The sequence below is a fragment of the Pseudorasbora parva genome, chromosome 1, assembly GCF_024679245.1.
Source record: "Pseudorasbora parva isolate DD20220531a chromosome 1, ASM2467924v1, whole genome shotgun sequence".
NCBI classification, from domain to species: domain Eukaryota; kingdom Metazoa; phylum Chordata; class Actinopteri; order Cypriniformes; family Gobionidae; genus Pseudorasbora; species Pseudorasbora parva.
Genome location: NC_090172.1, coordinates 57,025,289 through 57,038,548, shown reverse-complemented (window position 1 = coordinate 57,038,548; position 13,260 = coordinate 57,025,289). Strand labels below are relative to the sequence as shown.

The window sequence follows — 13,260 nt, the reverse complement described above, 5'->3', positions numbered from 1 at the left end:
AATGGCCCGTCTCCAACCTCCAACCATATCCCTCCCCAAACACGGCCCAGCAATCCACTGCCACACACAGTCAGACTGACAGCTGGCTCTTCACACTGCAAATCAGCACGGCAGCATGAGCATCACAGCGCTCCACTGCCGTATCAGCTTACATCCACATCCAACGGCGTTCAACAATAATACACACACGTCCACCCTTTTCCACAATAACAAAAACTGCCGAGACATCGACGGCCCTTCTTCCAAGGTAGGAAAGAAGAAAAGATCAAATCTTCAGATTTCGCTTTCCCAGTAAAATCCACACAAAAAGAAAAACAGATTTCAGTAATCCAGTTCCACCAATCTAGCACTATTTCACTGTGAACCTAACGCTGAAAATAATTGTTTTGAGTAGGATAAACTTAAAATAAACAAATTAGTTTAGACAAATTAACTTTTATAAGTTTTTAGAACTTTCTTTTTCTTTCGAGTTCACAGAACTGACATGTCCTGTTCTTCGCGATCCCATCTTTCAAGCTTTAGTTAGTGTGTAATGTTGCTGTTAGAGCATAAATAATACCTGTAAGATTATAAAGCTCAAAGTTCAATGCCAAGCGAGATATTTTATTTAACAGAAGTTCCTTTTCAAAGCCTACAGCGAACGGCCGGTTTGGACTACACCCCTGCACTTCCTGCTGTAATGACATCACTAGAACCGTTTGTTGACTAACCCTCCGCCCACAAGAACACGCAAAATAGGGGGCGTGGTTTTGTTGCTCTCCCACGTGGAGAAGAGCGCGTATTCAGAGCTTGCATCTCCCCGTTATGGTAAGAGGCGGGACCTTTCTGGGGAAAGTGCGCTAAGCTGCTGTCCAATCACAACACGGGAAGCGCTGGCCCAATCAGAACTCGTTACGTGTTTCTGAAGGAGGGACTTCATAGAACAAGGAAATCATCAGGCCGTTTTTAGGACAGAGGAAACAGCGCTGTACAGATAAGTCAATTGTGTGAAAAACACTGTGTTTTATTACACGCGAAACATGAACTCATGTTATATTGCAAACTGTAAACACAATCCAAGCTTCAAAAACACACGAAAAACGGGACCTTTAAAGCGTTACTTCAGTGATTTAGCATTACGCTTTGTATTTAAACTGGGTCATCAATGTAGTAGAAATGTGAATTTATTTTTGAATTTGGGGCCTTCGAGAAAAGACAGAAAATGTATTTTTGTCTCATGGGGATGAAAGACAACAATTCCCAGAATGCACTTGCTTCCTGCCCTACGAGGCCACTCCCAAAGCCATCGCTACCGGATCACTTTCCCACCGCTTTCATTTTCATAAAATCAGTTCAGTTAGAGAACAGACACTACAATTAAAAACTGAACGTGTGTGTTCAATATAATGAGTGATTCGCCAGGCGAGTGTCACAGCACAAACGCTACAGGAGTCAGATTACATTCATCACGAGAGCTGAGGTAAGCGTGGGCGCCATGGGCGTCGCTAGACCCTTTTTAGGCCCCCCCTAAACTTATGCCTCAGCCCACCTAAAAAATATGTGATTAACCTTTGATACACATGAAACTGGCAGGAGGCTTCGGCTTCTTCCCGCCTTTTCAGCCGGATCTCACGAAAAATGCGTATAAATAGTACGAGTGTGCAATGTCGTGGAATGTATACGGCAAAACTCATTTTCGCGTGCATATGATACGCATTTTATAGCGTATTATACATACGAACTCCCCACCCCACTACCCTAAACCTACCCAAGAGACCGTGTCATATATACGGCATAAAGTGCGTATCATATGCACGCGAAAAACAGCGTATCATATGCACGCCAAATGAGTTTTGGCGTAAACATTCCACGACATTGCACTCTCGTACTATTTATACGCATTTATGTTTAGTTCTTCAATCCACGGCGGCGCAGAGCAGAGTGCATGCAGAGCAGCGGGCTTTATTAACGGCCGAGGCTGAGCGCGAATTTTAGCAGCGCAAATCGACAACATCAAGTGAGAGAAATGTAAGCGACTAAATTAAACATTCTTGTTTGACAGCTGCTGCTTTAAGTTAGAAATGTTGAACAAAAGACAAAAATAATCATGAAAATGAATAAACTTTTGTCTAATTTTGTCATTTTGAGTTGAAAATATGCCTATGTGATTCATAATGTAGGCCTAATTAACGAACTATAAATATTAACAAAGCCATTTTCATCAGATTAGGCATATTGATAATGAATGTGTATATATTGTAAATTAATATAATTCCATAACCTTCGGTAAATAAACTTTAAAAAAACTCTGCTTTTTTCAGCCTGTATTGGGCATAAGATTAGTAATAAATGTGTTTATATAGTGAATTAAATTAATAAACTTAAACTTTAATAAACAGTAAATTAAAGTGTCAAAGAAAATTATTCATGAAACATAAATTTCAGTATGCTAATATGTAAACCATACGTTTACTTTCTTCACTGATGAAAATGGAAAAACTGGCCTATATCAGTCAAAGCTCCGCGTTATGAGGGGAAGAGACGGGCAAGATAAAAACAGAGAAAAGGAGAGATGTGGAGATAAGAGACAAATAATCTACTGCACAGTGACATGGTTTCAAGCTATTGTTATCTTATTTTTTGGCCTTTAGAACATCTTAAAATGCACATATGTAGATCATAGAAATCACAATTTTCTTGAGGGACCATGCCCCCGAACCCCCACATTTGGGATCTTGGTGATTATAAACCTGCCAACATTATTGGGTATGATTAATGCATGTATGCTACAATATGGCCATGCAAAAAGGTATTAATATTAGCTTTATACGTAATAATTAACAGCCAATATCCTATGGGTATGCATGTTAGCAAACTACTAGTAAATAGCACAATTTGGACCCCAAACTAAAGTGTGAAAAATGTTGTTCCATAGGCTACCCTCAATGGGGGCTAAGCCCCCCTTAAATGAAAATCTTTGAAACGCCCCTGGCGGGCGCGGCAGACGTTCCCGTCATGTGTTCAGTCTGCCGCGTTTTCAGTTTATGGCTTTGGAAGCTTAACTTTCATAGGAATTAATTTGAAATTGCGGAAACATGCGGCAATAGCTCCTCTGGCCAAAAAATCCTCTGATGAAGCAAATAGACGATATTTGCGCCATCAGAGGATTTTTTTCCAAAAATAAAATGCATTAATCTCATGTCTCAGGGGGATATGAGGAGGGGGAGCACGATCATTCGAATATACTCCAGGGTTTCTACTGATACAAAGCCATATGCTAATCGCTGAAGTAGCCCTTTAAGTAATCTGAACTGTCTCATTAATTTAGACAAACTTAAATTTCACAGACACTGGGCTGGGATTTAATCCATGGGCTTTGCCATGACACTCAAAAGGGAGAGAAAATGCTAAAATTAAGTGTTATATAATTTCTTTTAGTGCAAGATTAATGTGAAGTGGGAGATTTAGTAGCATTTAATGTTTTGCAATGCTAATTTAGAAGAGTTTCGGTTATGTTGGGTTACCATCATGACGAGTGGAGCAATGTATTGTATTGCTGTCCTCATTCAGCCATTGCTATGCTAATGCCACCAAAGCACTGTGTTACCTTTTAGCAAGGTAGCGCTTATTGAATTGGCTAGTTAAAGCTAGACAAGCTTCTAAAAATATTTAATTTGATCATTTTAATTTAAAATGTATGAATTAGCTTACTCAAATATTTTGAAGTTAAGAGCACTTAAAATGTATGAGTACAAAATAAAAATCTGCAAGTTCTGCTTACACTTCAAATTTCTTTATTTAAAAAAAATTGATGTAACTAATTGCCTTAAAGGTGCACTATGCAACTTTCCGTCCACTGGAGGGCGCCTATTCTAAACAAATGTGTAGTTTGATGACGCCAAGTATGAGCGCAACATCTTGGGACATGTGGTCTTCACCTCACAGCCGGTGTAAAACAGGACTCGGGCAGAAATCATGTTCATGGATGCGGTTATTAACGTTACTGTAGTGTAAAGCAGAGCAGGACCGAGTGTTGTGGAGCGGAGCATGGCTGCTGGAGAAATGGTTACACAAACACACGGCTCGCGAACACCGGGACTTTTATTATGACGGGACGGGACAGTCGCCGGGCGCCCGCACTTCCGCTTTTCCGGTCATGATTATAAGGTAAAGCAGCTCTGTTTATCATATTAGATACATTTAAGTGTGTTTAAAATTATGTTATGACGTTACTCTGTGTGTTCGCTCGGCGCTGCTGTGACATGTTCACACTGCTAAGAGAAAAGCGCTTCTGCAGAATAAAACCGAGGGTAACGCAGATATGACGCGATTGACAGGCGACTCCCTCAAACGCTATGCTGACACGTCCCGGTCCTTGGTTAAAATAGCAATTTTCTCACAATTTACAAATAGTTGGAAACATTTGGGATATTGTAAGTACTCAACTGAACAAAATATATAACACTGGACTAGTGGTTTTTGGATATTTTACTGCAAAAATACTACATAGTGCACCTTTAATTGTTTTGAGTTTGGCCAACTGTGTAGAAGAGGATACAGCAGACATATGACATTTTGGCAGCTGGATTAAAAATAATAATTTCCAAATCCCTGTAAAACCATGTTAGTTACACTTCTGACGTGTTATTGTCAATGAAAAAGACTCTCTGCTGTTTTCTTGTTATATACTGTATAGTCTACACTCAAAAAATAAGCCTTTATCAAAATTTACACATTTCTAATAATACTAAAATTCCATCAAATTGAATGAAATTATCTTTAATTTGTTTTAAATCATGGGCCATAACCACCATTGAGGTGGACAAGTCTCTCCTAATAATTAGAAATTGCCAAATTGTCACCCCCAATATTTGATATTCTTGATGCTGCTCTGCTGACCTCCGTTCTGTTTGCTGCTATAGGATGACAAAAGTAAAATGCCTCAGCGGTCTAAAAGCCCTCATAACTGTCAGAATGAGCGAGATGGTCAATCAAATCAAAGAAGGCGGGGCTTCCTATTAGTGCGAATAGTGGGAGATGTAAGTAGCTAAACTTTTAACATTTGTCAAATGTTTGACGATAAAAATGTTCAGTAAAATCGAGTGATGCAAATGATTTTACATTTTTTATAAAATTATATGACTTATGATTATTTAGGCCTATGTAAATCATGACATCAATTTGTTACATTTATAGCGCTTTTCTAGGCACTTTACATGGAAAGGGGGAATCTCCTCATCCACCACCATGTTAGGCAAACGAAAATAAGACTGAATTTGTGCATATATATATATATATATATATATATATATATATATATATATGCACAAATTCAGTCTTATTTTGGTTTGCCTAACATGGTGGTATATATATGGTGGTACATACATATATATATAAATAAAAGTTCCAGTTGTGTTGTAGTTCGGAAGTAAACTTTTTGCATTTTATTATATATAACAATAATAAAATGCAAATAGGTTACTTCCGAACTACAATAGAACTGGAACTTTTACCATTCTTATTTCCTTTTCTTTATTTTCTTAAATCCTTCAATTATTAAAAGATTCTTTTAATATTTTAATAATTGAATTCCTTTAAATAAACCAATAAGACCAATTCCCCCTCGCCACGCAATAAAAACCAAAAAATACTTTGGTCCCCCACAAAAGACATGCTTACAGCCAGTGTTGAGGAACGTTACGTTGAAAAGCATAAAAATATTTGATTTATTTAACATATTTAATTATTGGAGGTTTGCACAGTATTCTGATTTTGCATTTCACAGATTTTATTAATTTTGGGGAATACAGAATTTGTTTTGTGTGCGCAAATGAGATCATTAAATGCACGCTCACATTTAGCCTAGAATAACCCACGTTTACACACAATGGCCCTCATTTATCAATCTTGCGTAGAAACTGGTGTATATGTTGGCGTAAGATTATGCTTACACTCCTCTCACCGCCTGATTTATGAAGCTGTGCGTACCTCTGCAATCCAGGTGTACGCAATACCTGCCCTTGATAAATGCGGCGGCTGAAAACGATCGTCATTAGAATAACACGCCCCTATATATTCAAGTCTCCGCCTCCCCCACGCCCTCATTTTACGCCATGGACAAACAGAAGACGGCAAAGAAGCGAAACTTCTCCGACGTGGAGATCGGGCGCACTCAATCATCTCACTACTCCACTAGTCAGGGCACTGATTAGGGCATAAGTCAATGGGCTGACTCCCTGATCACTGACGATCCTATTGAGATGATTGAGACGCGCGCCCATCGAGATCACCAGGGAAGTGGAAAAAAAACCCGAAATTGTTTTATTTGGGAGTTTAAAGAGTGGAATTAAAGGCACCTACAAAAACAAAATATGGACACAAATAACGAGTACTGTTAATAGTGTGGAGATTGAGAAGCGCACTCCAGCAGTTTAAATAGCTGTTTGGATGATAAATTACCATCACTGCATTATTTTAGGCTACAGCACGTTTTGAAAAAAATAGCATTTAATTTCGTATCACGGCACATGTATTGGAGTGTACAATAGTGATGATGATGATGTGATGTGGAGTAAGATTCATTCACATTAATAACTACATGACAATTTGTAAGATTTTTCTTTTTATTATTATGATTATTATTCTTAATGACGCTTGTTATTTAGAAGAAGAATGTCGTTTTTATTGATTTTATTATTATTTAAAGGAAGAAGGTCATTTTTATTATTTTGTCAGTCTGAATTATTTTAGTCCCAGTCCGTGCGCAGCTGCCGGGCCTAACCCTGAACCGTCAGATAAAGCGCACGGGCTCGCGACTGGAGGAATACATTTGCCTACAAATCAAACGCTTTGGTAAAGTCACAAAAAGTAAACATTGACGTTCATGTTGCACAAAAATAAACACTGAATGTTGTTGTTGTGGTTTTTAACAGTGGGTCATATAGCATATCTTGTCAGTGTGTTTTGTGGTGTTAGGAATTGCTTTTCTGCGCATTTTCCCACTAACTCAAACGTGCGTACACCACCTCCTGAGCTGGCGTAGGATTTGAGCGTGCCGTACGCCAACGTCCATATTGATAAATCTCAAAGTCACCGTGGGTTTGGGTGTACGCAAGGTGTACGCTGAAAATTTGGTGTACGCACTTTTGATAAATGAGGGCCAATGACTCCACACTTACGATTTATCTCAACATGGGAACAAGAGAGCTGTCAGTCAATAAATGGGAAAACAAAGTTAATTGCGTTGCTTCAGATAGTTTGTTGTAAATTTTAAAAGCAATGCATTAATTTACTGGTTATTTGAAAAGGTAATCTGATTACGTAACTCAAGTTACTTACCTCAACACCGGTCACAGCCTTGCTTAATTCATATAAAAAAGTAAAAGTAAAAAAACTAGAGCTTAATAAAACACTGTATAAATCTTAATGGCAGGCAATGGACCATTTAGTTTATGTGATTTGTATTAATAAATTAAAAAAACAAATTAAAATGTTCAAATTTAGGGTTTAAGGTCTATTCTAAATGTTTTTATTAAGCTCCAGTTTTTCAACTGATTAATGTGCATTTGCGTCAGTGACTTTACATTTACAGTGCTTCAGGTGACTGTCTTTGATTCATATTCATGTGAACACATAAGTGTAAGCTGTCCAACTGACGGACTACAGTCAGATGATAACATCCTAATTTGCTAAGATTACCGCAGACATTCCTGTAGCATCTGGAGAATGCATAACCGACAAGTACGTGGCTGAGATTTATTGGCTGGTATTCTGTCCATGGCAGGACGATTCAGGCCAAATATGCGGTCTGAGACAAAGAACTCCACTCTTTATATAAAAAAAGACTGACAAGACAGCAGTGGGACACTAAAAACTTGGCATGTATGCAAAGACATGAGGGAAAGGATGAGGATTTCACTACATGATGAATATGACCTACCTAATGTTCAGGTAGAAGACAAATTATACACTACCAATTCAAAAGTTTGGATTGGTAAGATTTTTAAAATGTTTTTAAAAGTTTTTTATGCTGACCAAGGCTGCATTTATTTGATTAAAAACACAGGGACAACAACAACAACATTATTGTGAAATATTATTACAATTTAAAATAACTGTTCTCTATTTGAATATATTATAAAATATAATTTATTCCTGTGACGCAAAGATGAATTTTCAGTGTCACATGATCCTTCAAAACTCAATATGATGATGTGTTGCTCAAGAAACAATTATTATAAGTTAAAAACAGCTTAATATTTTTGTGGAAACCATGATACATCGTTTTCAGTATTTTCAGATGAATATAAAGTTCAAGTATACAGCACTTATTAAAAAAATTAATCTTTTGTAATATTTTAAATGTCACTTTTGACCAATTTAATGTGCCTTTGATGAATAAAAGTATTCATACTCTTTTTTTATATATTAAAAGAAGAAGCACGGCGGTGTTCATTAAAAACTGAAGGATTTAGAGAAATTCTCATCAACCGGACTATATTTAATTAAAATAGCCTAATAGAAATTAAGGTAATAATAAATAATCCAGATAATAGCCTAGATGCAATGTTATAGCTGTATGCAACACAACTAATGCGGACAAAGTGTTTTATTTAGCCTTTACTAAGTCAGACAGCAGAAACTGCTAAACTCACTAGGGACTTTTGGAAAGTTACACAGTTGCTTTACAGTGATGTCTTGATACGATTAGACCACCCAAACCCAATGTCCTTCACGAGGAAAACCCCTAACGAGCTATTACAACAACATCTGACACAACATACGCATTCATTCCCTACAACCGAAAGAAAACTGTTTTTGTTCTGGCTTATCGTGCACATCTTTTGTGCGCTTCACCTACCCGAAGTCCTGGTCCATGGACTTGAAGAAGAATTTGTAGTTCGGCTTGTTCAAGACCTGTTTAAAATCCAGCAGAGTGATTTTCTCAGCCGCAATGGGAATCTTCACCAAGTACGGCGTCTCCTCTTCGTCAATGTGATAAATTATTTTGGTCTCCGCCATGTCTCCTCACTCAAATCAAACTTTTCCCGTTGTTCTACGAAAGTATGGAAGGCGGCGGCTATCCTGCTAATGTTAGCCAGCGCTCCGGAGAAAAGGGGGTTGAGGAAAGTCGTCTACTCTAGACCACAATACTACTATCCAATAACACTGCCCTGGCCGCGCATCCAACACAAACAAAGAAAAACAGCGCTATTTGTGCCTAAATTTAGGTCTCCCGAGCACTCAAAAGTTTCATGATTTGCTTTGTTAAAAACACACCTACAGCCAACAACACATCCACAACATTCCCCCCTACAAAAACACATGGAAGATTTGAAATAGTTTTCTCCGGCTCGGGTCAGCAGCGCGGCGGCGGCGTGTGACGCAAGAGAGGCGCCCAGTACGTCCCACTAATCCGCTTGTAGCCTACTGGGGCTCGTCCATGAGTGTTTTTGGGACTAGCTTCTAGTGGTGGGAATTTTGATTCACCGTTGACTCAGTTCACTAAAAATATTAATTCACTGACCCCTTTTTGCAGGTTAAATGGACACTGCAAAAAGCTTTTTAATGGCCACCATTGTTAAGATTCATATGCTGACTCTTGATGTCTCTGTGTGTCCTCAATGAGTCAATGACCGAGAGATTCAAACCTTTTTCTTTCTTTTATTAAGAACAGAATAACTTTTAAAAACCTTTCTGATTAAATTGAGAACACAATATATTTTGCTGTAGAATCAGAGCAGCGGCAATCAATAAAGCCTAACTTTAATTGATAGGGATGGGCGATACCACTTTTTTATTCCCGTTACGATACCGATACTTCTAAACTGAAAATTTTAAGGATTAAATTTATTAAATTTACTAAGAGTAAAATGGGTACAGATACCCAGTTAACACATTTGAAAGGTATTTTAACATTCAATATGCCCTAATTGCAGTTTATTAGATCATATTTTTGTTTACACACCATGGTTAAAATGTTTACGTGTAGTGGTATGAAAATCTACAAATACTACGGTCACTGTATAAAAAATAAACCATGATTCAATTTCATATCGGACTGCCAGTGATGGGACGATCCATCCATACAATACATCCTTTTTATTCTAACATTACAGAATAGAACATGATCAGTTCAATATCAAGGTTTAACATAACATTTAAATAGTGTAATTGCACTATGTAGGCTACAATTTCTAATTGTTTATTGTGAATTAATTCTAATATATGTTTTTCTGTATTCTGATGAGCATTGTTCATGGCTACGTTTCCAAAAGCATCAATGGTTTCTTTTTTATGATAAAAGTTTTGGAAACGCAGCTCTGTTTGAATCAAGCCTGCAGTGCCCCTCTCAGAAACTGAAGCTTTCGCGCCTCGATCGCCCCCCGGTGACCGGTCCCAGTATAGCCGCCCCTCTGTGTTTTCTAATGGACGCGAGGCAAACAAAACAATAAAATTACACTTCAAATATCCCCCCCAAAGTTAGTTTATGTCACTGAAGGCAGTTATCATCATGAGGATTTCATTTCAAGTGTTCGTTTTTAAAATAAGTTTAATTTTAGTTCTTTATTTGATGCTATAAAAACGGGGTGTGTGACGTCATGATTGACAGCTGAGATCAACGGCTTCTCTGAGTGAAGTTGTCACTGAGGCACTAACAGACTTTTTTCGGGATTTTTGGGAGCAGATTGAAGCTTTAGCTTTAATTTATACATTTCCATAACTGTTTATTTCACACCAACATAATTAATTGTTCTGCATCTGTGAGAGTGTGGGCTGGCTTTTGATATCGCGACTGTACTTCCTGCGCTACTTCCTGCTCAACTACTGCAGATACTGCGCAACTACTGCAGATACCGCTCAACTCCGGTCCCGAAATCGCTACTGCGCAGACTCAGTCCCAAGATGTCAGCGCCGTGCAGGCCGCCTGAAAGCTTCAACTCTGGCATGCGGAAACGGATGATGTCGCGTCGTCCATATTTTTTTATGGTATATGGTTGGAATACAGTGTCATCAGTGAGCGAACGCTCTGTCTGTGATCGATTGGTTCTGTCTCGTGTTCAGATCCTGGTTCAGATGAGCAGGAAAATTGTTCTACTGAACACAACTATTCAGTATAGGTTATTCATATTGTATGCATTATATAATCTTTTTAAATAAACCAAAATTACTGGTAAAAAAAAACACCTTGGTATCGTTATTTTTAGTTGCGTATCGATAATTTTCAATGCTCAAATCAGTATCAATATATCGATACTTCATATCGATACGTCCATCCCTACTAATTGACATCAGTGATTCAGCTCATGATGATTATGTCAAAACATAACCAACTACTCCTGATCACGTATTCTCTGGACTTGTCTGACTGCTATAAAGCAGCCAGACAAAAACTAATGTTATGAAGTCAAGGGTTCAAGAGCCCAACTAAAGCAAACACTGATCACCATAATGGTGATTTAAAAATGGTGACTATTTCCTTCAGTGATTCTGCTGGTTATCACCAGGTGTCTTCACTAATGGTCAATCATCACTTAATATCTTAATTATCTCCTTATATTTAACACTTCTTCAGAGTTAACACTCTTGAGTCTGGAGTCAAATAAACTCTGAGGAGAGTTAATTTAACACTGGAGTTTTTGTTGTAGATAGTTCACCCAAAAATGTAAATTCTCCCCCTCGCATCCCAAACTTCTGTTAATCTTCGGAGCACAAATTAAGAGATTTCTGTCTCTCCATTGACAGCTACGCAACTACCACTTTGACATAAAAAGTTCATAAAGAGATCGTAAAACTATGAATTGATCGGTTTAGTCCATTTTCTGAAGAGACTCTGTCGTCTTTTAAATGATGAACAGATTGAATGAATTTAGGCTTTTATTCATATAAACAATCATCAACTCACACATCAGTTGTAATAAACAGAAGATCAAACATGTTCGCTTGACGTGGGAGAACCAATGAAGGTTATTTTCATGTTTCTGCACAAACCAATGAGGTTCATTCTCGTGTTACGCATCACGTTTGAGCTTCACAAGAACCAATGAGGTTCATTCTCATGTTACGCATCACATTTGAGCTTCAGCAAGAACCAATTCGGTTTATTCTTACGTTACGCATCACGTTTGAGTTTCACAAGAACCAATGAGGTCCATTCTTATGTTGAATGTTTACATTTCAATAAACACTCAATAAACAAATGCTGTGTTAAAAACAACCCAAGTTGGGTTGAAAATGGACAAACCCATAAATTGAGTGGTTTGAATGGGTCCATTCACTGGGTTCAAACAACCCAATTTCTGGATTTGTCCATTTTCAACCCAACTTGGGTTGTTTTTAACACAGCATTTTTTAAAGTGAAAGCCTAAATTAAATCTGTTCATCACACAAAGTGATCGAGTCTCTTCCGAAAATTTTGAACTAAACCGCTCAGTTCATATGAATAACTTTTGAGATGACTTTATAACACTTTTTGAAGTGTCAAAGTGATAGTTGTGTGTCAATGCGGGGAGCTCTCAGATTTATTCAGAAAGATCTTCATTTGTGTTCCGAAGATGAAAAAAAGTATTATGTATTATGGGTATGGATTGACAGGAGGGTGAGAAAATGATGACAGAATATTTATTTAGTTGAGGTAGTTTATAGTTTATGTCAAGTTTAGGCTTAAAACCAGAGTTAGGTGTTTCTAGATCAGTGTGATTCACTTCTCATTTCCCTCTGGTTTTAGTGATAACGTAAGGGTAAGGGTAAGGGTAAGGGTAAGGGTAAGGGTTAGGGTTAGGGTTAGGACCAGTTTTTTAGACAGGAATGTGGTTCCAGGATCAACAAAATATGTTAACATGTTGACTTGCCAAATCACGGTGACCCCATACATCCAAGCACAGTTTTGTCAAATCATTTCAGTTCAGAGCATTTAAGAGTACAATTATTTGGTTAGCAAGTCACAATTAAAAAAGGCAATTTATAAGAATCCAATATGAAAAATGGATCAGAGCATGAATATAAATTATAACAATCCTTTTAAAAACATCAAAATATTATTTTATATGTTTAATGATGTCTTTTCCTTTATATTTAGAATTTAAATAATAATGAAAAGCTATTTACTAGACTATAATACACTGTAAAAAAAAAAAAAAAAAAAATTGAATATCTATGAATTGATGCAATTTAATTCAAAGAAATTATTAGATTTTTTGATGGGATCAGTCCATTGGAGACCTGATTTTTTTTTTACAGAGTACATTGTAAATACACATGTGTTTACTGTAGATAGGCCTA

The 13,260-nt window shown here is 37.4% G+C and overlaps 1 protein-coding gene across 2 annotated transcripts in view; it reads right to left on the bottom strand.

The window, feature by feature from the left end:
* The window catches only part of dvl2 (dishevelled segment polarity protein 2), a 39,609-nt gene extending 30,235 nt beyond the window's left edge, over nt 1-9,374 (bottom strand). For both annotated transcript variants that reach the window (XM_067446122.1, XM_067446130.1), the window contains exon 1: nt 8,840-9,374. In XM_067446122.1, coding sequence (XP_067302223.1) covers nt 8,840-9,000 — 161 coding nt within the window. In that variant the 5' untranslated portion in view covers nt 9,001-9,374. The remainder of the gene's footprint in view (nt 1-8,839) is intronic.
* Between the last annotated feature and the right edge of the window lie 3,886 nt (nt 9,375-13,260).